The following is a 24,062-nucleotide window of genomic DNA, read 5'->3' on the forward strand; positions in this document are numbered from 1 at the left end:
GGTTAAATACTAATGGGTTCCAAGGCTTTATTTCAGTGTGGCAAATTTGTTGTTGCTGTGCACTTGCAAATTATACAGATGCCCATGTCACTGGGATTAGTGGGTGGGCAAAAAGCATCTTCAAGCCCACGAATCTCATGCCTTCAGTGTTGAGACCTCTCCCAGCCATGCTGAGGGTTTCTACATCCATTTCTTATGTTCTCCCAAGAAGCTAACCTCAAGGCTCCTAGACCTTTCCAATTTCTCAGAATGGGTCATTCTGAATTTCTTCTCTAAGAAACAGAATCCAAAAATACCAGCTTTGTTATTTCCCCTACCCTTAAGCCAAATGAGTGTTTAGTCACATAAAGGAACTGAACTACATGATCTTTGAGGTCGCTTCTTGATTCTAACATTTTCAACCAGGACAAAACAACAGTTATAATGGAACCCATTTATTAATAGACAATAGTGCAAGTACAATTACTTGGGCTCTTGAGAGGTAAAGATCTGTTCAGGGTTACATGGTATTAAGTTATACCCCAGGGATTCAAACCCAGGCCTCCTGATCGCAAGTCCCACTACATCATGCTACCTAAGTCAAACTTAAAGATGGGCCCAGTCTTATTTTTTTAAATTACAATCAGTATCAGACATCAACACAACCAATTAAACTTGCTTTGCAACTATTTACACTTAAATAATGAATTTCAATGCAGGAAATGTCATTACTTTTCAGTCATTCTCTAAGTCTTCGTCAGGACTCCCAATGTCCATTCTTTTTACATTAAGTATATGCCATTTTCCTGGTTCTCTTTTTCACAGTTTCAATTACTTCATAAAGGTCTTTTCAGATTTCTATTTTGCTCATACTTGTCAGTCTTAATAACCTCATAATATTTCACCACATAATGTAATAGAAGTTATTTAACTATTTCCCTATTGTTGAACTTTAGGTTGTTTCCATTTTAGAAAAAACAATTTTAAATAATTCTGCTATGAAAATCCTTGACAATTTTGGATAACATTTTTAGGGTATATTCCCTAGTACAGATCATGACTCAAAAGTTATTACTTCTTTTGTAACTTTTCATGTTAACTGACAGATTGCGTTCCCAAAATGATTCTATTAGATGAATAATCTGAATTCAGACAGGTAGTGTCCATTTTAACATTTCCCAACTTGAGCAAATAAAGTCACCTTAGGTCATTTCTCCCTTTTATTTGTAACAAGAAGTTTCTGAAGCTTATTTTGCTAAATAACATTTGAGTGGATTTACTAGAGAGGCAGCAAATGGTAGTGGAAATTATTAAACCTGGAGTTAGGAAGACCTGGATTCAAATCCTCCCCGCTTTTATTGCTTTGTAATGATGGACAAATAATCTCTGGGTCTCAGCTTCCTCATTTGTAATATGGGAATATCTGTAGTAGTTGCCTCCCAGATTTGTTTTGAAGCTCAAATGAAATAATGTATGTAAAGTGCATTACAAGCTTTAAAACCTGTGAGTCAGCTATTAAACAGATTTCAATAAAAATCTTGAAGTGTCTGATGAAGAATGATCTACACTTCAAAAATCTTCCCTCTGTCACTGCATTGCTAGGGCTTATCTGTAATACGAGTTATCTAATGCTTCTTAAAAATTAAACTTATGCTGAAATCATTCCTATATTCATCGCATTTATGGAATTTCTTTTTCCTTTGCCTGTTTTTTCCCCACCCTAACAGTACTGTGGATAAATGTCTGGAATGAATCTTTGTGATTATCTATAACTCTTGTGGGGAGTTGTAAAAAACAAGCACATAACCCTTTTTTTTGTGAATGAAAGAAATAAAGCCCAGAATGGTTGATATTTGCCCAAGTATCATGGATAACAAGTACTAGTGCTAGAATCTGAACCCACATTTTGTGACTCCAAATTCAGCCATCTTTCCATTACATTCTACATTCATTTCTTTTGTGTAGTTTCTCTCCATTATGAAGTCTCTGATGATGAATGAAAGATGACCCATGAGTAAAAGCTTTCCCACATTCACCACACTCAAAACATTTCTCTCCAGTGTGAATTCTCTTATGTTCAGTAAGGTTTCCTCTCTGGCTAAAAGCTTTCCCACATTCATTACATTCATAGGGTTTCTCTCCCGTATGAATCCTCTGATGGTTGATAAAGGTTGTTTTGTGGCTGAAGGCTCTTCCACATTCATTACACTTGTAGGGTTTTTCTCCAGCATGAATTCTCTGATGTTCAGTAAGATGCCCCTTCTTGCTGAACGCTTTCCCACACTCACCACATTCATAGGGTTTCTCTCCAGTATGAATTCTTTGATGTAGAGTAAGGTTGGAGTTTTTGCTAAAGGCCTTCCCACATTCACTACATTTATAGGGTTTCTTTCCAGCATGAATTCTCTGATGTTCATTAAAATGTCCTCTCTGGCTGAAGGCTTTTCCACATTCATTACACTTGTAGGGTTTCTCACCAGTATGAATTCTCTGATGGAGAGTGAGATTTGAATTCTTGCTAAAGGTTTTCCCACAGTCACTACACTCATAGGGCTTTTCTCCTGTATGAATTCTCTGATGATAAATAAAGGATGTCCTATGGCTGAATTCTTTCCCACATTCATTACACTTATAGGGTTTATCACCATCATGCATTATTTGATGCTCAGTAAGGTGTCCCCTCTGGCTGAAGGCTTTCCCACATTCATTACATTCAAAGGGCTTTTCTCCAGTATGAATTCTTTTATGTTCATTAAGGTTTCCTCTCTGGCTGAAGGTTTTCCCACAGTCATTACATTTATAAGGTTTTTCTCCAGCATGAATCCTCTGATGTTCAATAAGGTGTCCCTTCTGGCTAAAAGTTTTCCCACATTCATTACATTCAAAGGGTTTCTCTCCAGTATGAATTCGCTTATGTAGAGTAAGGTTTGATTTCTGGCTAAATGCTTTTCCACATTCATTACATTCAAAGGGTTTTTCTCCAGTATGAATTCTCTGATGAAGAGTAAGGCATGAATTGTTGCTGAAGGTTTTCCCACATTCATTACATTCAAAGCGTTTCTCTCCAGCATGAACTGTTTTATTAAGGTTTACATTCTGGTTGAAAGCTTTCCCATATTCACTATAAGTAAAGGGTTTCTCTTTAGTATTTATCATCTGATATTGAATAAGACCTGAGTGGTAACCAAGAGGCTTAGAAAGATTTTTCCCTAAGATGGTTTTGTTACATTTAATTAGATCTGAAAATTCTTTAATGCTCTTTCCAAGGACATCATAATTGTGAAGACTTCTTCCTGTATGAATTCTCTGCTGTGGGATAGGCCCATGTTGAAAGCTTCTCCCAAATGTATTATATTCAAGGACACTTGCCTCATTAAGGGGTTTGCTGAGAGCAACTGTGACTTGTTTCGACTGTCTTTCTTGCTTGTCTTTCTGATTTTCTAACATTATATTGTGTTCCCAAACTTTTCCCATATCAGAGTTCCAGCTACTACCACCAGTCTTTGCTACCACTCTTTGTTTAGATGACACTCCCATGAAACTGTCTCTTTTTGGAGCTGTGTTCCTGACTTTACATACAGGCTCCTGCCTGATGGAATCTGAAAAACAAAAACTACAAGTGTCAATATCAACTGTTAACTAAATGAAAAGCATTTTATGGTTAAGTTCTAGATTCTCTTTCTTCCATCAGGAAAAAGATGCCCAATCTGAAAAGGCAAAGCACATTTTTGACTTTTAAAATTAAACTAAATTTATTTTTTAATCTACATTTCTTAACTCTCCCCTCCATATAAGATGGGTAATAGAATCTCCTTGTAGATTTGTAGTAGTTTGTACAGCCTTACTGGAAACGTTAAGATGGATTAATGTCAACGTGAAAATCTATCTTAGTGATGTCCTTCAGAGGTTTATACCTTCGGTCCTGTCCTGTCCAAAACTGTCATCAACACTTCTGATAAAAACATAAGATGTATATACCTTTATTCATTTCTTAGTGACATATAGGTGTGAGCAACAGCCAATATTTTGAGTCTTTAATTTAATATTAAAAACATTTCAATAGGCTAGGATAATGAAAAAAAAGAAAAAGGGTAAAATTTCACAAGATAAAATATCAAGTACTATAGTAATATTCAAAATATCAATTACATAAGTACATGCTTGGAGACATCTGATTTAAGGTTCAAAACATGAGGAGCTTTAATTCAACACAGATGAGTATCACAAAAAAATGCTGAGTCTCTCAAAATAAACAAAATTCTTTTTCTGTATTAATAGATGTAAAGTGTCCAGAACATAAAGAGTCCTGACCTCTTTGTATTCCATGATGATTGATTCTACATTAGGCCACATTAAGTGACCTGGGTTGGATCTTGATGAAACAATTTTAGAGACATAATATAAACTATAATGTTTCCAAAGAGATTCTACCAAAATATTTATAGATATGGAATAACATACCAAATATTATAATGAATGGTTGACAGGACTGGAGAATTTGGAGAATAAAAGATTTAAAGGATTGGTCAAAATGATCAAAGGCTGGGAATGGGCAAAGGAAATTAAGATTTGAGAAAATATCCCTGGATTTGGATCAAGGAAAGGGAGGTAACATGACTGATGATAAAAGTACAGACTTAAAGAGTCAGAAAACCAGCTTGAAGCCCACTTGGCACTAAGATGTGACTGCAAGAGCCAAAGTCTTTTTAAGCCTCAGGTTCCTTATCCATAAAATAGTGATAAGAATATTTATACTATTCCACAGAGAAGAAATGCCCTTTGTAAATTTAACTGCTGTGCTACGTGTAAGATATTATACATCCATATATATAAATGTCTAAGAAAAATGACTTTGGCAGCTCTGGGGAAGATGGATTAGAAGGGGGATCTCAAGGCCAGGAGACCAAATGGGAAGCCCCTGCACTAATATAGGCTAATCAGCTCATAATAGCTAGGGGTCTTGGAGACTTGTAAGATCAGCTGAAGGTCCAGCATTTCAAAGAGACTTTAGCTTACAATGGCTACAGCCTCTCTGCTCTCCGCCCTCACCTGAAAGAATGCCTCTGGACTCCTCTCCCTCTGAGCTCCGTGGCACCTCTCCCCGTTCCAACAGCAGGATCACCGCTGGCATGGAAACCGGAAGTCCTGCTCAAAGGGAAACAAAGGAAAGGGATGAGGGCAAACACTCGTCTAAGAATTCAATCCCACCTCACTTTCTCTTCTGGGAAAAGAGGTTTGCTAGGGAAGGCCTTGGTACAATGGACTTAGGAAGGATGTTCAAGGAAGTGTTTTCCCAGGAAGTTTGACAAGTGACTCACAGTGGTGCCTTAAAATTAATTTGTTGGATCCAATTTCTGCCACGAGAGAATTTTCCATGTATTTACATAAGATTTCAGAAGGGACTCTTTGACTTATGTGTGCAAGACAGAATGTCAGGTTCAGAACAATGAAAGCGATTTATAATTGTATAAAACAAAGGCTTTTCTCCTTCAAATAGAAACGCACTATCTCTCGGACCTTAAAATTAGGAATCTTTTCCCATTACGTCTTCTACATACCAAGCCATAGTGTTGGTTAAGTTCTTCAGACTTTAGCAAATGAAGATGCAAAGATGCTCCAATGAATAAGTGGTGAGGCATGAGGAAAGCTGTCCGTCCTTACCAAGGAAGACAAAGTTCTTGTAGTTCTCCAGCATCACATCCCTGAAGAGGTTCTTCTGGGAAGAGTTCAGTTGGCCCCATTCTTCCTGGGTGAATTCTACAGCCACATCCTTGAATGTCAATGGTTCCTGAAACAAAAACTCTTGCTCAGGTCGGGCTTACTTCTCACAAAGACAATGGATGGGGCGTGGATAGCTATCACTGGGAGTTTTGAGGACCTCGTGTCAAATATTACAACAATACCAAGGTTCCTTTGACATAAACTTGGTAGTCTGTGGTCATCACCTGACTCTAATTCACTTCGAGCTTCATGGATTATCTCCCTAAAGCCCAACTTTACTTCTAAATAAGACATCAATATAGTCAAAATGAATTTTAAGTCAATATATATGTACTTAAACTTCAAATATTAATCTCAGCCAAAAACATCACATTAATCGGGGCAAAATGCAGAGCACAAACCATGACAAGATGCCCAAAGTTCCTGCTTACAGTTAAGAGATGTGATGCTGCTACCTCTTCCAAAACACTATTTCCTTTATATCTGTTATTGACAGGGCAAAATTCCTTTATCCCTACTTTAATTACTTCCTTAAATATTTATCAATAAGCATTTTCTACATGGAAAGCACTAGTAGGTCCTAAAAAATGAAGTAAAACCTTGGATTCCATTGTCATGTAGCTGATAATCAAGTAGGAAACAATGGCGTAGTTAGAAATAATGAAATATAAAATAATTACAATATGAAATGAGAAGAATGGATAAGAAACATACAAAATAAGTGCTCTGAGAGTATGGAAAAGGGAATAAAAAAAGATTTCGTGGAAGAGAAGACATCTAATATTTAAAAGACAAGCAGTATTATAAAGATGGGAAGGAAAGTAGCAAGAGCAGGAAAGGGATATAGAGAAGCAGAAGTGAGGATCACAGGTAGGACAGTATCAGATTTCCAAGCGTGGCATCCAGTTTGGTTTTATTAGAACCTAATAAGTATAACTTAGTTCGAGTCTTCCTTGGGAGAAGGTTGTAGGACAAAAAAGGAAAATGGAATATTTATAATAAGAAAATACAACTGGAATTAGGTATGACTGTGTTCATGAGGAGGAGTTCACCAATAAGGAGTTTGCTAGTTCAAGAGCTGAAAGCCCATACAAATTTTTACTAAGTAAGTCTCGATGGGACTTAGTAGTACAAAAGGGAAAAAATAGGATTGAAGATCCCATTCCTAGAAGGGTCGGGAAGTGAGCTGGATTTTGCAGAGTACTGCAACCAAATCTGTAATGTTTATATTTCTGCCAAGACCCAATGACTACTGCTTATGTCCTAGAAGGAAAGACAAAGGGGCCTAAGGAATGATTCTGACCTAAGTTATAAGGATGATGTACTCCTGAAAGCAAAAGAAAAAAAAAAGAAAAAGAAAAAGAAAAGAATATTGGAAGGGCTTCAATGTGAAAAAAAGAAAAAGGATCTTAAGCAGCAGAAAATCCCGAGTCTGTGCTAGGAGAATGGAGGATAAAAAATGTCACAGAAAGGGCAAAAAGGATCACTAAATACTTGGAGCTAAGAAAGAGATGTGGGGATCTTCATGTAAAACAGGTATCTTCCAAGGAATGATGGAGCTCCACAGGTGCTCTTCCAGGAAGGAGCAGAGAAAAAGAGAAGGTCAATGGTGGTAACTCCTGCTGAGGGGAACCAAGGCAGCTGATAACGAGAGGCCAGAGTTCCTACTGCCAAGGACTGACAAATCGGAATAAATCCTACCCACTTCTGTTGATTCATGAGGACTTAGATGCTATCTTCCATTTCCTCAACTGTAAAATTGGAACAATAACAGCACCCAGTTCCCAGGGTAGTGAGGATGTAATGAGTTAATATCTGTAAAGTACTTAGCCCAATGCCTACCATGTAGGAGGTAATAATGATGACGATAAAGAGGATGACAATCTGTCCTAACATCTCCTCTCCCTTCAATAGTGCAAATTCAAAAAAAGAAAAACCAACTTGAGAAACAAAGCCATCAATAAACAGGTGTGTAGTTAGTCCAACATGAATCCTCACACTGGCCATAACCCAAAGAGTAACTCTCTCACTACATGTGAGTTCATCATCTCTCTTGACAGGAGATAAAGAGGTGCTTCAACTTCACTTCTTGGATTGGCAGTTTGCCAGTGCACTGATTAGAGCTCTAAAGTTTCTCAAAGTTTACTTTTTTTTAATGCTATCATTAGTTTATAAAAGTCTTAGTTTCCTGTGAAAATATTTCCTAATTTCTTCTGGTATAATAATATTCCATTCCATTCACATATTACAATCTGCTGGTTCTCTGCCATCCTTTTAGTTTCCAATTTGGGGCTATTACAAAAAGAGCTGCTGCTCAGTGTCACTCCTGAATCTATGTCCCAAAGAGATCACAAAAAAGGGGAAAGGATTCAAATATGCAAAAATGTTTATTGCAGTCCTTTTGGTAGTGGCAAGCAACTGAAAACGGAGTGGATGTCGATCAGTTGTGGAAGGGCTGAATAAGTTATAGGATATGAATGAAATAGAATATTATTGTTTTATAAGAAATGATGATGGGACAACTAGGTGGTGCAGTGGATAGGGTACCAGCTCTGAGGTCAGATGGATCTGAGTTTAAATCTGGCCTCAGACACTTAACACTTCCTAGCTGTGTGGTTCTGGACAAGTCATTTAACCCCAATTGCCTCAGGGGAAAAAAAAAAGAACAAAAGAAAAGAAAGGAAGGAAGGATGAGCAGGCTCAAAGGGCTATTAAACTGTGCATCCCCCTTGACTCGGCAGTGTTCTACTGGGCTTATATCCCAAAGAGATCATAAAGGAGGGAAAGGGACCCACAAGTACAAAAATGTTTGTGGCAGCTCTTTTTGTAGTGGCGAGGAACTGGAAACTGAGTGGATGGATGTCCATCAGTTGGGGAATGGCTGAATAAGTTATGATATATGAATGTTAGGGAATATTATTGTTTTGTAAGAAACGATCAGCAGGAGGATTTTAAAAGAGGCTTGGGGAGACTTAGATGATGCTGAGTGAAGTGAGTAGAAACTAAGAGAACGTTGTACACAGCAACAAGATTATAAGATGATCAATTTTGATGGACGTGGCTTTCTTTAACATGAGGTGATTCGGGCCAAAACCAAAAAGTTTGTGATGAGAGAGGGCTGTGGGGACTGAATGTGAATCACAGCATAATGTTTTCACCTTTTTAATTGTTTGTTTGCTTTTTAATTTTTCTCATTTTTTAAATCTGATTTTTCTTGTGCAGCACGATAATTGTGGAAATATGTATAGAAGAATTGCACATGTTTCACACAAATTGGATTACTTGCCATCTAGGGGAGTGGGGGGAAGAAAAGAGAGGGCAAAAAATGGGAACACAAGGTTTTATAAGGATGAATGTTGAAAACTATCTTTGTATATATTTTGAAAGTAAAAAGTTATTAAAAAAAGAAAAAAATGATGAGCAGACTGATTTCAGAAAATCCTAGAAAGGCTTAGATGGACTGATCCTGAGTGAAATGAGCCGAACTAAGAGAACATCTTACACAGTAACAAGATTATGTGATGATCAACTGTGATGGATTTGGCTCTTCTCAACAATAAAATGGTTAGGGGCAGAGTGGAGAGTAGATAGGTCTTTGAGCTCTTCCTGAAGTCCCACAGATGGACCAGTTCAAGTCTCTGAACAGGTTCTGGAGCGACAGAATCCACAAATATTTGAAGTAACAAATTTCCTGCAGAAGTTATTTTGGAAGAACTTCAGAAAAGGTTTGTTTCAATTGGGTGGAGGGTAGGGGGGAGGAAGGTGGCCTGGCGTGGACGCAGCCCCAGGGCAATATGGTGTTTCTATGCTGGGGAACCAGGAGACTCTCAGCCAAGATACAGCAGCCTTGGCTCCTCTCTCCTGATTAGAAGCCAGTGGATCAGCATTCTAGCTGTGAGACACAATTACAAAAGGCAAACAGTAAGCCCCCGAGCCCCATAATTACCCAGCACCAGAAGGAAGTCAGCAGCCCTGGCCCCAGGGAAACGTGAAGCCACTGCAAGGGAAGCCTGGAACAATCTCCTCTTTGCTCCTTTGCAAAAAGCAGACCTCAACCTTTTAAAAACCGAAAAGCAAAAAGAACTCTGACCTTAGACAGCTTTTATGGAGACAGAGAACAGACCTCAAACCCTAAGGATAATCAAGGCAAAGTGTTTACAGATGAAGCCCCAAAAGGTGATATAAGTTGGTCTCCATCTCACACGGCTCTCTTGGAAGAATTCAAAAAGATCTTAAAAGAAGAGTTAGAAGAAAAATGGAGAAAGGAAATGAGAACTTTGCAGGAGAATTTGGAAAAGGAAATCAGAAATTATCTGAAGAAAACTCCTTAAAAATAGATTTAGTGAAATGGAAAAATCACCTAACTCCTTACAAAACAGACTGGAAGAAACAACACAGTGATTAAAGACAATTCCAACAGCTTAGGATAGAAGATGCACATCCAGAGAGAATACTAAATATGGATTGAAGCATAGTATTTTCACTTTTTGTTTGCTTTTTTCCCTTTTGGTCTGATTTTTCTTGCACAACATAACAAATACGGAAATATGTTTAGAAGAATTGTACATATTTATTAATCTTTCATTAAAATTTGGAACACCAAGTCTTTCAAAAATTAATTTTGAAAACAATTTGGAAAATAAAATACTGTTGAAAAAAATTTAAGAGTTACTATATATTTCTTACATATGAAGTCATCTTCCTCTTTAACTTCAAGTACAGACCATGTACTAGCTGGGTTAAAGGTTATGACAATTTACTAACTTGGACACAATTTCAAATCTAGAGTCATTATGAGGTTTGTGAACTTAAAAAAAATATAACTATTTCAATGTAATTGGTTTCCTTTGTAAGCAAGGAGGGGCAGAATTCTAGCTATGAGGGACAGCAAATGAAAAGTCTGGAAGTTGGAAGATGAAGTATCTTGTTCAAGATCAGAGTCACAGAATCATAGAATACTTGAGACTAGAAAGACAGGGCGAGGCTATAAAACCCAAAGAGAGAACTGTATATTTGATTCCAGAGATAAAAGGGAGCCCGTGGAGTTGATATGATTTGAGCTTAAGGAAGATCACTTTGAGAGCAGAGTGGAGGATGAGGGAGAAGCAGGAAGGGGCCATGCCCAAGTCTATTAATCTGGGCCATGGCAATGGGAGAGGGGAAAAGGGGGACCTGAGAGACTTGCTAGCAGAATCTACTGGCCACGCAAGAGAGTGGATGGGGTTGGGGGAGGAGGGTGAGAGTAAGGAGTCAGGAAGCACAGCTTGAGGGAGTGGACCTCACAAATATAGGGAAGTGCTGAGAGATGGGATGACGAGATCAATTTTGCACCTATTGAGATGTCTATGAGACATCCAGTTCAACATGTCTATTGGGGAGTTGTAGATGCAAGCCTAGAAGTCGGGAGAGAGTAGAGCTATCACAATAGATTCAACCTTTCCATAAAAGAAATTGGATTTTGAGGCGGGGAGAAAAAGAAGTGACTGGAAAGAAATTTGGAACCGCGCCACAAAGTTTCAACCTATGCATCATATAATATGGTAGTGCCTGGTTACCTACTTCCTCAATTTCCTTTCCACATCCTTCCTTTTATTATTCCTTTTTATTTTCAATAATATTTTATTTTCCCAATTACATGTAAAGATAGTTTTCAACATTCATTTTTGCAAGACTTTGTGTTTCAAATTTTTCTTTTTCCCTCCTCAAGACAGCAAACAATCTGGTATCAGGTTAAATAGCTACGTCCTTTCTTCCTAACAGTAATGTGGATTTGGAGCCTTTTGAGGACAACAATATTATCATTTGGATTATACTGATATAGCCCAACTATGAGCAATTAATAGTTTTACAATTCTGAAGGTCTGTCTTTATTTCTATAAAAATGTTGTATAGTTCCATGAAATATAATGTATCAGTAGCTAAATTCCTAAATATTTTATATTATTTAAAAATTTTTTTTCAAGGTACAAAAACAACTCCTCTTCTCCCCCCATCCCTCTAGGTCTGAACTTTCTGGTGGAAGAAAAATATTTACAAGGAAAAAGACAACACAGAAATTCAAAAAAAAAAAAGTAATCATGGTTTTAGTTCATTACAAATACCTACAAAATAAAGACTTAGTTCTAAGCTACTTAGCTTAGGTACCACTATGAGGAATGAAGGGAACTATAATTAGAAAGCTCAATTTAGGAATAAGGATGATGATACTGGTAAAGCCAATAATAATAATAATAATAATAATAAATGACATCATTATTGTCATTAACAACTACTATTTGCATTGGGCTTGAAGGTTTAGTCAGTGAATCAGAAAAGAAAGCATTTCTCAAGACTTAACTCTGTGCCAGACACTGGACTGAACACTGAGGACACAAATAAAAAGCACAGATGGTTCCTTTCTAAAGAAAGAAGGAACATGTAGATAACTGGTATGGAGAAGATACAGAGGGAATACATAGAAGGACCTATGGAAGGAAGGATTTCAGGCGAATGCAAGTAGAAGCCAGGAAGACCAACAGGCAGAGGTATCAGGGGACAACCAGAACAAAAAGGAGGCCAGGAGCCGGGGAGCTGTGTCTGAGGATCTCCAAGCAGGCCAGTGTGGATGGCCTGTGGGACGTGGGGAGGGGAGCCAAGCACAAGATTTAAAAGGTAGGAAGGGGCTTGGCTATTAGGCACTTCAAATGGTTATAAACAGGAGCAGCTAGGTGGTGCAGTGGATAGAGCACCAGCCCTGAAGTCACGAGGATCTGAGTTCAAATCTGACCTCAGACACTTCTTAACACTTCCTGGCTGTGTAACCCTGGGCGAGTCACTTAACTAACCCCAATTTTATTAGTACAAAAAAAAAAAAGAAATGTTTCCTTACAGTTTCTCCTTTGATCCTCACAATAATTTTAAGAAAGGTTCCTAGAAGAACCACCACCATTTTATAGTTGATAAAACTGGGAAGGAGTGAAGTGACTTGTTTCTATAGGAACTATGGGAATTGAGATTCAAACCCAGGCTCTTGATATCCTGGCCTAGCAAGCATCATCCTAGATCCTAACTGGCATCTCTATGGACTAGATCTGAGACCAGAATCTCTCTGGACTAAATCCAAGACCAGCATCTCTATGGACTAGATCTAACCAGCATCTCTTTAGACTAGATCCAAGACAGCATCTCTATTTACTAGATCCGAGACCAGCGTCTCTCCCGATTAGATCCAAGACCAGCCTTTCCAGAGATAAAATCCGAGACTGGCATCTCTATGGACTAGCTCCAAGACCAGCATCTCTACAGAGTAGATCCTGTCTCTGCAACTGGTGGGACTTTCCTGAGGAAGGCTCCCCACTCCCCTCTGGAGCTCCCTCCCTTGGGTCCAACCCAGATGACTGGCAAATGGGCGTGTGCCCAGCAGCCTACTCGAAGGCTGTCTAAATGCCTGCAAGGCCATTTCAGGGAGAGCTCACGTGGTGGTCAGAAAGAAGGATACAAGGACTCTCTCAAGGTCTCTCTGGGGCGCTCTGAAATTGGTTACATGATGTTGTACATGAAGGTAATGGGATATTATTGTTCTGTAAGAAATGGTGAACAAGCTGATTAGAGAAAGGCCTGGAAAGATTGACACGAATTGATGCTGAGCGAAACAAGCAGGAATACGCTATACAATAACAGTGAGAATGGGTGATGATCAACCACGAGAGGCTTGGTTCTTCTCAGTGGGTCAGTGATCCCAAGCAATCCCAATAGACTTTGGACAGACAATGCCATCTGGACCCAGAAAAACAACTGAGGAACCTGGATGTAAATCAACACACGTAGTACATTCACTTCTTTTTTGTTTTTTTACTCTCTCCCATGGTTTTTCCTTTTTGTTGTTGTTTTTCTTTCCCAACATGATTCATAAAGCAATGTGAATTAAAAATAAACTTATTATAATAAAAAAATAACTAAATAAAAGTTAAAAATAAGAAACTGTATGCACGACTGGGAGACACTGGGGGCCTCCGAGAACGAGGGACGATCACCATACCACAGCCCTCTGTCAGGGCCAGATGAAGGAACTGAGGCAGAACAGGGTTAAGATATCGGCCGGCTGATGGGGATTGGAGGCTGGATTTGAACTCGCTTCACTGATTACCCCAACCCAAACTAAAAGCTCCCTCCCCCGTCCTCAGAGCATGTCCTGTCTGTCCCGATCCTGTTGTCTCTCAATGATTAAATGGCCAACCCTGCAGGTGCTGGGCCAGGTGGGAGTGGGCCGTGGCCAACCCTCACTCTTCAGTGATCCAAGGCAACCCCCATAAACTTGGGATGGGAAAGGCATTCACATACAGAGAGGGAGCCATGTGGAGTGAAGATCAATCCACACAAGCTATGTGCACTCCTTCCCCTCCCTTTTCTTGTTTGTTTTTTTTCCTCGTGGTTTTTCCTTTTTGTTCTTATTTTTCTCTCACAACATGATCCATAAGGAAATAAGAAAAAAAATTTTTAACCAAAAAAATCTTGTTTTTATATATAACTGGAAATTAACACACACACACACACACACACACACACACACACACACACACACACACACACGCAAAAAGAAAATTTACAAAGTCTGGTGAAAAAGCACAAGCAGCCTGGGGATGAGACCCTTTCTGCCCCTCCTAGGTCTGGCCCTAGCACTTCATTCTCGGGGGAAAAATATTCCTCTGGGGCCAAATGAGGGCATTGGAAGAGACGCTTTCTAAGGATCTGTGGGCCTTAAGAAACTTACATTATTGGTCAGAACAGGTCAGGGCCGGGGAAAGGAAGCAACACCCTGGGTTTGGGTCCAGAGGAGGACCTGCCCAGGCAGAAGGGGAAGACTTGTCCCCGCACTTACCTGGAACGCAGCCAGCCCATCTTCCTCCTCCTCCTCCTCTCCACTCCCTCGGGGAAGGCCGGGGTCTTGCAAAGACAGGGCTGAAAGAGAAAAAGGAGCAGGAGTAGACACGACTAACACAGAGGCCGGGGCCTGCCGGGCTCATATGGAGAAGACCCAGAGCAGGGACGGGACATCCAGGAGGAACCTGCGGCTCGGGGTCTGTGGCCTGGTCTGCAGCTGCCGCTTTACAGCAGAGAGGACTCAGCAGCCCCAGATTCTGCCCGGCTCTGCCAGTGACCAGAAGAGCACCAGACCCTTGTCACCCCGGCCTCCAGAGCGACAAAGACTCCCACGCAGGGAGTCTTCAGAGGCCCAAGGGAGACGATACAAATGGAAGCTCTCTGTCAAGTGGAAACGCCCGAATCGGGGTCAGCAACAGCTGCAGGGGCTCAGAGAGGGGGACTCTGATCAGAGCGGGGGCGAGCGCCGGATCAGGGGCTGCCTGGGGTCTCCCTGCAGGTCCAGCCTGCCGCAGTGTGAGGGGGCTGAGATGTGGCCCACACCCAGGGTCTGTCCAAGGGCCCCCCGCAACATGGAGACGCGAGGGCCGTGCTTTCTGCCGGATGACACAGAGGGGCGGACTAGAACAAGAGGCCCCATCCAATGAGAGAAAACTAAGTGGGGGCAAAAGGAAAGCCCCAAACCTGGATTCAAGCAGTCACCTTCAAAATGACGGCCTGGGGGAGGGGTCCCCAAAGAGAACCTCATTAAGTTTTGTGCGGCCTGCAAGCTCGTGGCCCGGCGGCCGCACCTTGTGCTTCCTCTCACTCTCGCACTGCTTTAACAAAGAGATTTTTTAAAGAACTCAATCTTGATCAACCAAACTAAGAGACAAAAGGACGCAGGCGCTGGGCGGGCCAGGGCCGGGGAACAGAGCCCAGAAAGTGCAGCCTAACTGGACCGAGACGTGGACGTGGGGGGCCAATGGGAAGGGGAACGGGGGAGATGCCGGTCCCCACCCCCCGACACGCGCACAATTCTCACCTCTTTCTTCAATCACCACAGCCACGTTCTCCATAGTCACCCCTTCCTGGAAGAGCTGATGTTACCCGAGTGCTGGATCCCCGGGACGGAGCGGCAGGAAACGGCAGCCCTAGGCCCTGCTTGTTCACATCAGTCTCACTCAAAGGTCCCGATGAAGTCCCCGGGAGGACGCAGCCTTGCCCAACCGCACCGTCTCATTCCCCGCCTCTGGGTGGAGCTGAAAGAGCAAAACCCAACACAGTTACTCAGAATCGCTTGTGGAGTCGGAGACGTTTGTCAAACACATCAGATTTAGCTCTGGGCCAAAACACCGTTTAGGGGAGCGGACCTCCAGATACACACCCACCTATTTTTTTTTGGGGGGGGGGGGAGGGGGAGGAAGGCAAGTGGCTCAAGTGACTTTCCCAAGGTCAAGTGTCTGTTAAGTATCTGAGGCCAGACTTGAACCCGGGTCCTCCTGGCTTCAGGGCAGGTCCACTGCGCCCCCTGGCTGCCCGACACACACGAGTGACACATGATCTCACTGGGGGAACCCAGTTCAGATGACAGCCCTTTTACTTGAGAATCTGCATCCGCTCCCATCAGCTTAATGATCACCTCTGTGATGGGGATACTCACAGGCTCCTCCTGACCTCCAGCCACACACCCGAAAACCTGGGAACTCCCCCACTGGGAATGTCCAGAACACAAGCTTCTCTTCTCCCCAATGGCCTCCGCCACCTTTCTGGCCCACGAACTCACAACCCCGAGATCCATTTAATCACCTGCCAAGTCTGGTGGCTTCCAGGGCCCCATCTCGGCCCTTTCTCCCTCCCTGCTCCACAGCGACCTTCCCGGGCTCAGGGAGAGGCCTTCCTCCTGACCCTTCTCACCTATTTACACCTGTCTCCTCTGCCCAAAGCCTTCAGCCCAGGGAGGAAGAGCCTCCATCCCCCTCCCTTGGTTGTCGGCCTTGCCTGGACCATTGCTCCTCCTCATCTCCATTTTCTGGCTTCTTTCAAGTCCCAACTAAACACCCCCCACCAAGCCTTTGGGTGGCCCCCATTTTTGTTGCCCTCCCCACTCAGCTGTGAGCCCTGTGACAGCAGGAGCCCTCCTTCTGCCTTTGTCTTCACAGTAGATGCGAACAAATGCTTGGAGCCTGACTACTTCAGGATCTCCCCACCTCTCACCTAGAGAATCCTCAGAGCTTGGATCCTACCACAGCCCCGAGCAGTGCTCCTCCATGATCCTACCACAGCCCCGAGCAGTGCTCCTCCGTGATCCTACCATAGCCCCGAGCAGTGCTCCTCCGTGATCCTACCACAGCCCCGAGCAGTGCTCCTCCGTGATCCTATCACAGCCCCGAGCAGTGCTCCTCCGTGATCCTACCACAGCCCCGAGCAGTGCTCCTCCGTGATCCTATCACAGCCCCGAGCAGTGCTCCTCCGTGATCCTACCACAGCCCTGAGCAGTGCTCCTCCATGATCCTACCACAGCCCCGAGCGGTGCTCCTCCATGATCCTACCACAGCCCTGAGCAGTGCTCCTCCGTGATCCTATCACAGCCCCGAGCGGTGCTTCTCCGTGATCCTACCACAGCCCGGAGCAGTGCTCCTCTGTGATCCTACCACAGCCCCGAGCACTGTCCCTCCATGTTGAGGAAGCCTGAACTGCCTTTGTCTCCTCTTAGCCTTTTGTCATTCTGTCTCTCCCTCTAACTCTAAGCCTTTTCTGGGGCCTCAAATCGTCCCAACTCTCCGTCCTTTCCCAAGCCACCCCTGCCTGACTGCTCTCTTGCTTTCCCTAGTCCCTCTTGGCAAACTGGCTTGATTCTGCACTACCTCTATGTTCCAACAGGGTGCCCACTTGACCTACGGGTAGTCTCCCCTTGCCAATCTCACCCGTGGGTCACTCCCACCACCCACCACCGTCCCTGCTCCTGGACGCCGAATGGAGTGGAACCAAGTTACAAACGATGCGACCGAGTCTGCTACAAATTCTTCTCGGGTAATCTTCACTGGGCCCTCTCTGCAGCAAGGCAGTCCTTCCACAGCTTCCTAAGGTCCCTAGTCCTAACCCGGACACCTCCAACTCCCTACAAACCTCACTGACAATATGAAGTTCAGCTGAAGCTTCTTTTCCCCTCATCTGCTACCCCTCAGACACCTCCTTCCCCCACTGCCTCCTCCGTCTCCGTCTCCGTCTCCGTCTCCATCTCCGTGTCTGTCTCTGTCTCTCTGTCTGTCTCTCTCTCACACACAAAGAGGCAGCCCTTATCCTCGCCAAGGCAGGCCTCTCCCTCCCCATCTCAGGTACCCCCATTCCCTGTCTTCCATCTCTTGTCTACTTGCTCCTTCCCTACTACCTACAAACACATCCTTATCTCCCTCATCCTCAAAATGATGGATCCTGATTCATCAAGGCTCTCATCCTTTACGCCCCCTTCTCCATCAGTAAGCAGTTATTATGCACCACTTTGTACCAGACACGGTGTTAAATCCTGGGGACTGAAAGAAAGGGAAAACAGTCCCTGCTCACAGCCTAAAGGGACAGCCAGCAGGGCAAACAGCTGTGTATAAACAAGTGATACAGGGGATAAGCTGGAGCTGCTGCCGTTTGTTCTTCGTTCTTGGAGAGGACCGTGACACTAACAGGCCCTGGATCTAAGGGAGGGCGCCGTGTAGTCCCCCGCCTCCCTTCCCACTCCAGAGCCCCCGGGGCCAGTGGCCAGAGGAAGAGGGAAATGACCCTCCAACTGGAGCTGTTCAACAGAGGGAAGACACCAGAGTTAAGGACGACAGGAAAAGCTTCCTGCAGCCAGCAGGATCTGAGCTGTGACAGGAAGCCGGAGGGGCTAGGGAGAGAGTTCCAGGCGGGCTGGGCTGGGGAGGGGGGCCGGTGATGACGCCGGCCAGGACAGCCTTTCATTTCCAAGTACTAGAAGGTCCCAGAAGCTTGGAGAGCGCGGGGGGAGGAGGCAGGCCAAGGAAACTCTCCTCGGTGCTGCCGTTTCCTCTTCTCCAACCCTTGGCAACATGGTTTCCAACCTCATCACCGGAAATAAACTGTCCTCTCCAAAATTGCCCATGATATCAATCACCAGCTCCAGGGTCCTCCCTGACCCTTTTGCTGCATGTGTCACGGCCCACAACCCCTCTCCTCCCTCTTCAGTCCCGGTTCTCACTCCTCTGACCGCTCTTTCTCAGGCTGCTTTGCTGCATCCTCAGAGGACCTACCAAGGCTCTGCCCCGGGCCCCCACTCTCATGGATTTAATTACAGGTCCTACAAATGATTCCCTTCTACGTCTTCAGTTCTGATCTCTCTCCTGAGCTCCAGCCTATCACCTACTGGCTTTTGGACGTCCCTTAAGCATCTCAAATTTAGTGAGCCTGAAGTAGATTTCATCTTCTCCTCTGCTCCCATTCCCCGCAATATTTTCCCCATTTTCCTATTACTCAAGGGCATGTTACCAGGAACCAGGTCCACCCCCCGGTGTCCGTGACTCTTTTCTCATCCTTACACACGTATCTGTGGCCAAAGACCTCTGCAACGTCTCTCCTAGGTCCTCTTCCCTCTGCTGCACAGCCACGGCCTCGTAAAGGTTCGTGTCGCCTCACTTCTAGCCTCCCCCACAGCCTTCGGACCGACCTCCCTTCCAGGTCTCTCCTTTCCAGTCCATCCTGTACCATTGCCAACGTGTTCTTCCTAAAACCCATGTAGGACCGTCACCTTCCCACCGGAAACCTTCACTGGCTCCCTCTCAACCTCCACAATCCAACTCCACTCCTGAGCGGCATTCAAAACCTCTTTTTCTATACCATCTCATCTGGAAATCACATCAGCTCCCATGGATTTTGTGCATTAAAAATGAAATAGAAATCAAATGGTTTTCATTATAAATGGAAACATTCTCTTCTGAAATGTTAATTACATATGAACATAGATGTGCAGATCAGGAACGGTCCTAAGTATGACGTGTAACTATGTACTACGACACACGCATGTTTATGTGTACACACATCACGGGCATGTTTGCATTTATGCCTACAGGTAATGCGCCCGCATCCTTCCCCGAGCTCCCTGGCTGCTAGGACCTTCTCCTTGACAATCTCGCACCCGGTGCCCGCTGTCTGCCAGCTCCTCGGGCAGGGCTCACCTGCCGGTGTCGCCTCCGGGGAGTAGGAACTTAACGAAGAAGCCGGGACTTGGTCGGGCCCCAAGTCCCTCTGCCTCTGGCTACACTAGCCTTGGACCCGGGACACAGGACGGGGCCAGGCCCGGCCTGCCAGGATTCCCAGGACGCGACCTTCGAGAGCCCGAGGCAGGCCAGGATGAGCCGCCAGAGGGGGCGCTGGATTATAGACGGCAAACGCTCTTCCACACTAATGCCGGCACAGGCGCCCACGCGCAGACGGGCATTTCAGGAAAGGGTTTGTTGGTTGTCAGACCCGAGGTGGTGCAACACGTGTGCGGGACATTAATGCGCGTCACCGTCTAAGAGCCCAGGGCGGCCAGGCCGGCAGTGAGAGGGCCTGACATGGGGAGGGGACCCCGGACACACAAGTGACCCGGGCCGGAGCCGGCGGTGAGAGGGCCTGACATCGGGAGGGGACCCGGGCCGGAGGGAGCGCCTGGCGAAGTCAGAGACGCCCTTCCCGGACACAGAGAAACAGGAGGAGCCCAGGAAGCCCGGGCAAGGAGTGGGGGGAGGGAGGCCCGGGCCAGGAGGCTGGCGACCCGGCGGAAAGGGCAGCTGGGCCAACCCCATCGTGGCTCTGGGTACCAGAGATCGCAGCTGGGCGTGGTGGGCAGTGGGAAGGAGGAAGAGACCTAGGGCGATGGGGAGGAAGAGGGGGGAAGCAAGAGAGATTGTCAGGAAGGAGCCTGGGGAGCTCAGGGTCCTGGGCCTAGAGAGATTCTCCTAAACCCCCCCCACCCCGGGCTAAGGCTGCCTCCCTGCAGACCCTCCTCCCTCAGGGCTAAGGCTGCCTCCCTGCAGGACCCTCCCCCCAAAGGCTAAGGCTGCCTCCCTGCAGGACCCTCCCCCCAAAGGCTAAGGCTGCCTCCCTGCAGACCCTCCTCCCTCAGGGCTAAGGCTGCCTCCCTGCAGGACCCCTGCCCCCAAAGGCTAAGGCTGTCTCCCTGCAGGACCCCTGCCCCCAAAGGCTAAGGCTGCCTCCCTGCAGGACCCCTGCCCCCAAAGGCTAAGGCTGTCTCCCTGCAGGACCCCTGCCCCCAAAGGCTAAGGCTGCCTCCCTGCAGGACCCCTGCCCCCAAAGGCTAAGGCTGTCTCCCTGCAGGACCCCTGCCCCCAAAGGCTAAGGCTGCCTCCCTGCAGGACCCTCCCCCCTCAGGGCTAAGGCTGTCTCCCTGCAGGACCCCTGCCCCCAAAGGCTAAGGCTGCCTCCCTGCAGGACCCTCCCCCCAAAGGCTAAGGCTGCCTCCCTGCAGGACCCCTGCCCCCAAAGGCTAAGGCTGCCTCCCTGCAGACCCTCCTCCCTCAGGGCTAAGGCTGCCTCCCTGCAGGACCCCTGCCCCCAAAGGCTAAGGCTGCCTCCCTGCAGGACCCTCTTCTCCTCAGGGCTAAGGCTGCCTCCCTGCAGGACCCTCTTCTCCTCAGGGCTAAGGCTGCCTCCCTGCAGGACCCCTGCCCCCAAAGGCTAAGGCTGTCTCCCTGCAGGACCCTCCCCCCAAAGGCTAAGGCTGCCTCCCTGCAGACCCTCCCCCCCAGGGCTAAGGCTGCCTCCCTGCAGGACCCTCCCCCCAAAGGCTAAGGCTGTCTCCCTGCAGGACCCTCCCCCCAAAGGCTAAGGCTGCCTCCCTGCAGACCCTCCCCCCCAGGGCTAAGGCTGTCTCCCTGCAGGACCCTCCCCCCAAAGGCTAAGGCTGTCTCCCTGCAGGACCCTCCCCCCAAAGGCTAAGGCTGTCTCCCTGCAGGACCCTCCCCCCAAAGGCTAAGGCTGCCTCCCTGCAGGACCCTCCCCCCCAGGACTAAGGCTGTCTCCCTGCAGGACCCTCCCCCCAAAGGCTAAGGCTGTCTCCCTGCAGGACCCTCCCCCCCCAAAGGCTAAGGCTGCCTCCCTGCAGGACCCTCTTCTCCTCAGGGCTAAGGCTGCCTCCCTGCAGGACCCCTGCCCCCAAAGGCTAAGGCTGCCTCCCTGCAGGACCCCTGCCCCCAAAGGCTAAGGCTGTCTCCCTGCAGGACCCTCCCCCCAAAGGCTAAGGCTGCCTCCCTGCAGACCCTCCCCCCCAGGACTAAGGCTGCCTCCCTGCAGGACCCCCCCCCAAAGGCTAAGGCTGTCTCCCTGCAGGACCCTCCCCCCCCAAGGCTAAGGCTGCCTCCCTGCAGACCCTCCCCCCCAGGACTAAGGCTGTCTCCCTGCAGGACCCTCCCCCCAAGGCTAAGGCTGTCTCCCTGCAGGACCCTCTCTCCTCAGGGCTAAGGCTGCCTCCCTGCAGGACCCTCCCCCCTCAGGACTAAGGCTGCCTCCCTACAGACCCTCCCCCCAAAGGCTAAGGCTGCCTCCCTGCAGACCCTCCCCCCAAAGGCTAAGGCTGTCTCCCTGCAGACCCTCCCCCCTCAGGCTAAGGCTGCCTCCCTGCAGGACCCTCCCCCCCAGGACTAAGGCTGCCTCCCTACAGACCCTCCCCCCAAGGCTAAGGCTGCCTCCCTGCAGACCCTCCCCCCAAAGGCTAAGGCTGCCTCCCTGCAGACCCTCCCCCCCCCAAAGGCTAAGGCTGCCTCCCTGCAGGACCTTCCCCCCAAAGGCTAAGGCTGCCTCCCTGCAGGACCCTCCCCCCAAAGGCTAAGGCTGCCTCCCTGCAGACCCTCCCCCCAAAGGCTAAGGCTGCCTCCCTGCAGGACCTTCCCCCCAAAGGCTAAGGCTGCCTCCCTGCAGGACCTTCCCCCCAAAGGCTAAGGCTGCCTCCCTGCAGGACCCTCCCCCCCAGGACTAAGGCTGCCTCCCTGCAGGACCCTCCCCCCAAAGGCTAAGGCTGCCTCCCTGCAGGACCCTCTCTCCTCAGGGCTAAGGCTGCCTCCCTGCAGGACCCTCTCTCCTCAGGGCTAAGGCTGCCTCCCTGCAGGACCCTCCCCCCCAGGACTAAGGCTGCCTCCCTGCAGGACCCTCCCCCCCAGGACTAAGGCTGCCTCCCTGCAGGACCCTCCCCCCAAAGGCTAAGGCTGCCTCCCTGCAGGACCCTCCCCCCAAAGGCTAAGGCTGCCTCCCTGCAGACCCTCCCCCCAGGACTAAGGCTGCCTCCCTGCAGGACCCTCTCCCCAGGACTAAGGCTACCTCCCTGCAGGACCCTCCCCCCAAAGGCTAAGGCTGCCTCCCTGCAGGACCCCTGCCCCCAAAGGCTAAGGCTGCCTCCCTGCAGGACCCCTGCCCCCAGGTTGTCTGCCCGGTGCCCAGTCCCCCACACGCTTCCACAAATACCCCCATCCCCCAGACCACAGGTGATGCCTCTGGCACTTTTCCTCACACTGAGTCCTGCCCCGAGAGCTCCTCTTCTCCCCCGTCCTCCCTCCGTGCCCCCAGGACCTCCCCAATAGAAGACGCATCCACGCCCCAGGCCCCTCCCCTATAGACACTACCCAACAAACCCTCTCCCGTAGAAACATTGTCTCCATCGCCCCCTCCCCTTTACTCTGCCCCGTCTCCCCCAAAAGACTCTCCTAGAGACGCCCCCTGCCGCACCCACCCTCCCAGACACAGCCTACAACTCCCCGGGGGGACCCCCACCCCCATCCCCTCAACCCCGCGCAGGCGCACTCGGCGCTCCAAGGACCCCCCACGGGCTGAAGACAAAGCACCGGCGAAGCCGCCCAAGATGAGCCAGGGCGACATGGGAGGAGAGCGTCAGCAGCAGAGAACTGGCTGCCGGGCCGGGCCCGCCATCCTCACTCACCCGTCCCGGGTCTCTCCTCCCCGTCAGTCCGAGGACCGTTTGCCGGGACGGCCACAATGAGCCTCCAGAGCCGGCCGGCCACCAATGGCGGAACGCCGGCTCCCGGCCGCTGCGCCTGCGCACACGGTACCTCGTTCCCGGACTACAGTTCCCGGCGTTCGGCTGGGCCGGCGGTGCGCAGGGCGGGGGCAGTGTGGGCACGTACTACACCGAGGGGCGGCTTGGCGCGCTACCCTAAGTCCTGTGCCCGCAGAGGGCTTCCCGCTTTCCCTTTCTGTGCCTACGCTCTCGCCGCGAGCCCGACTCTTCCGGTTCCCTCTGGGTTTCGGGACACACCTCCGTGCTTTGGGGCTTCTCATCCCTTCCAGGTGTGCCCGTTTTACAGAGGAGGCGGCTGAGGATGCCTTTGCTAAGCCCCCGACCCCTGCATCCCCCCTATGATCTATGGCCTCGTGTCATTGAGTTTGCTGAGACAAAGCCTGGCCGGAGTGTGTTAGTTCTTGGTGGGTGAGGAAGTCCGAGCCCTGCCGCGCGAATTGGGTCCCCTAAATTCCACGGGGCCACGGGTACCCAACTTCTCTCTTCT

The 24,062-nt window shown here is 47.6% G+C and overlaps 1 protein-coding gene across 1 annotated transcript; it reads right to left on the reverse strand.

Moving 5' to 3' along the window:
• Positions 1-418: 418 nt before the first annotated feature.
• On the reverse strand, positions 419-23,592 carry LOC127556625 (zinc finger protein 260-like). Its single transcript, XM_051989887.1, has 6 exons — positions 23,477-23,592; positions 15,584-15,800; positions 14,558-14,637; positions 5,641-5,767; positions 5,029-5,124; positions 419-3,578 (listed from the first exon to the last, which is right to left on the reverse strand). The coding sequence occupies exons 2-6, from the start codon at positions 15,615-15,617 to the stop codon at positions 1,915-1,917; spliced, it is 2,001 nt and encodes a 666-aa protein (XP_051845847.1). The 5' UTR covers positions 15,618-15,800; positions 23,477-23,592; the 3' UTR covers positions 419-1,914.
• Positions 23,593-24,062: the final 470 nt, after the last annotated feature.

Source organism: Antechinus flavipes, chromosome 3, assembly GCF_016432865.1.
Source record: "Antechinus flavipes isolate AdamAnt ecotype Samford, QLD, Australia chromosome 3, AdamAnt_v2, whole genome shotgun sequence".
Lineage (NCBI taxonomy): Eukaryota > Metazoa > Chordata > Mammalia > Dasyuromorphia > Dasyuridae > Antechinus > Antechinus flavipes.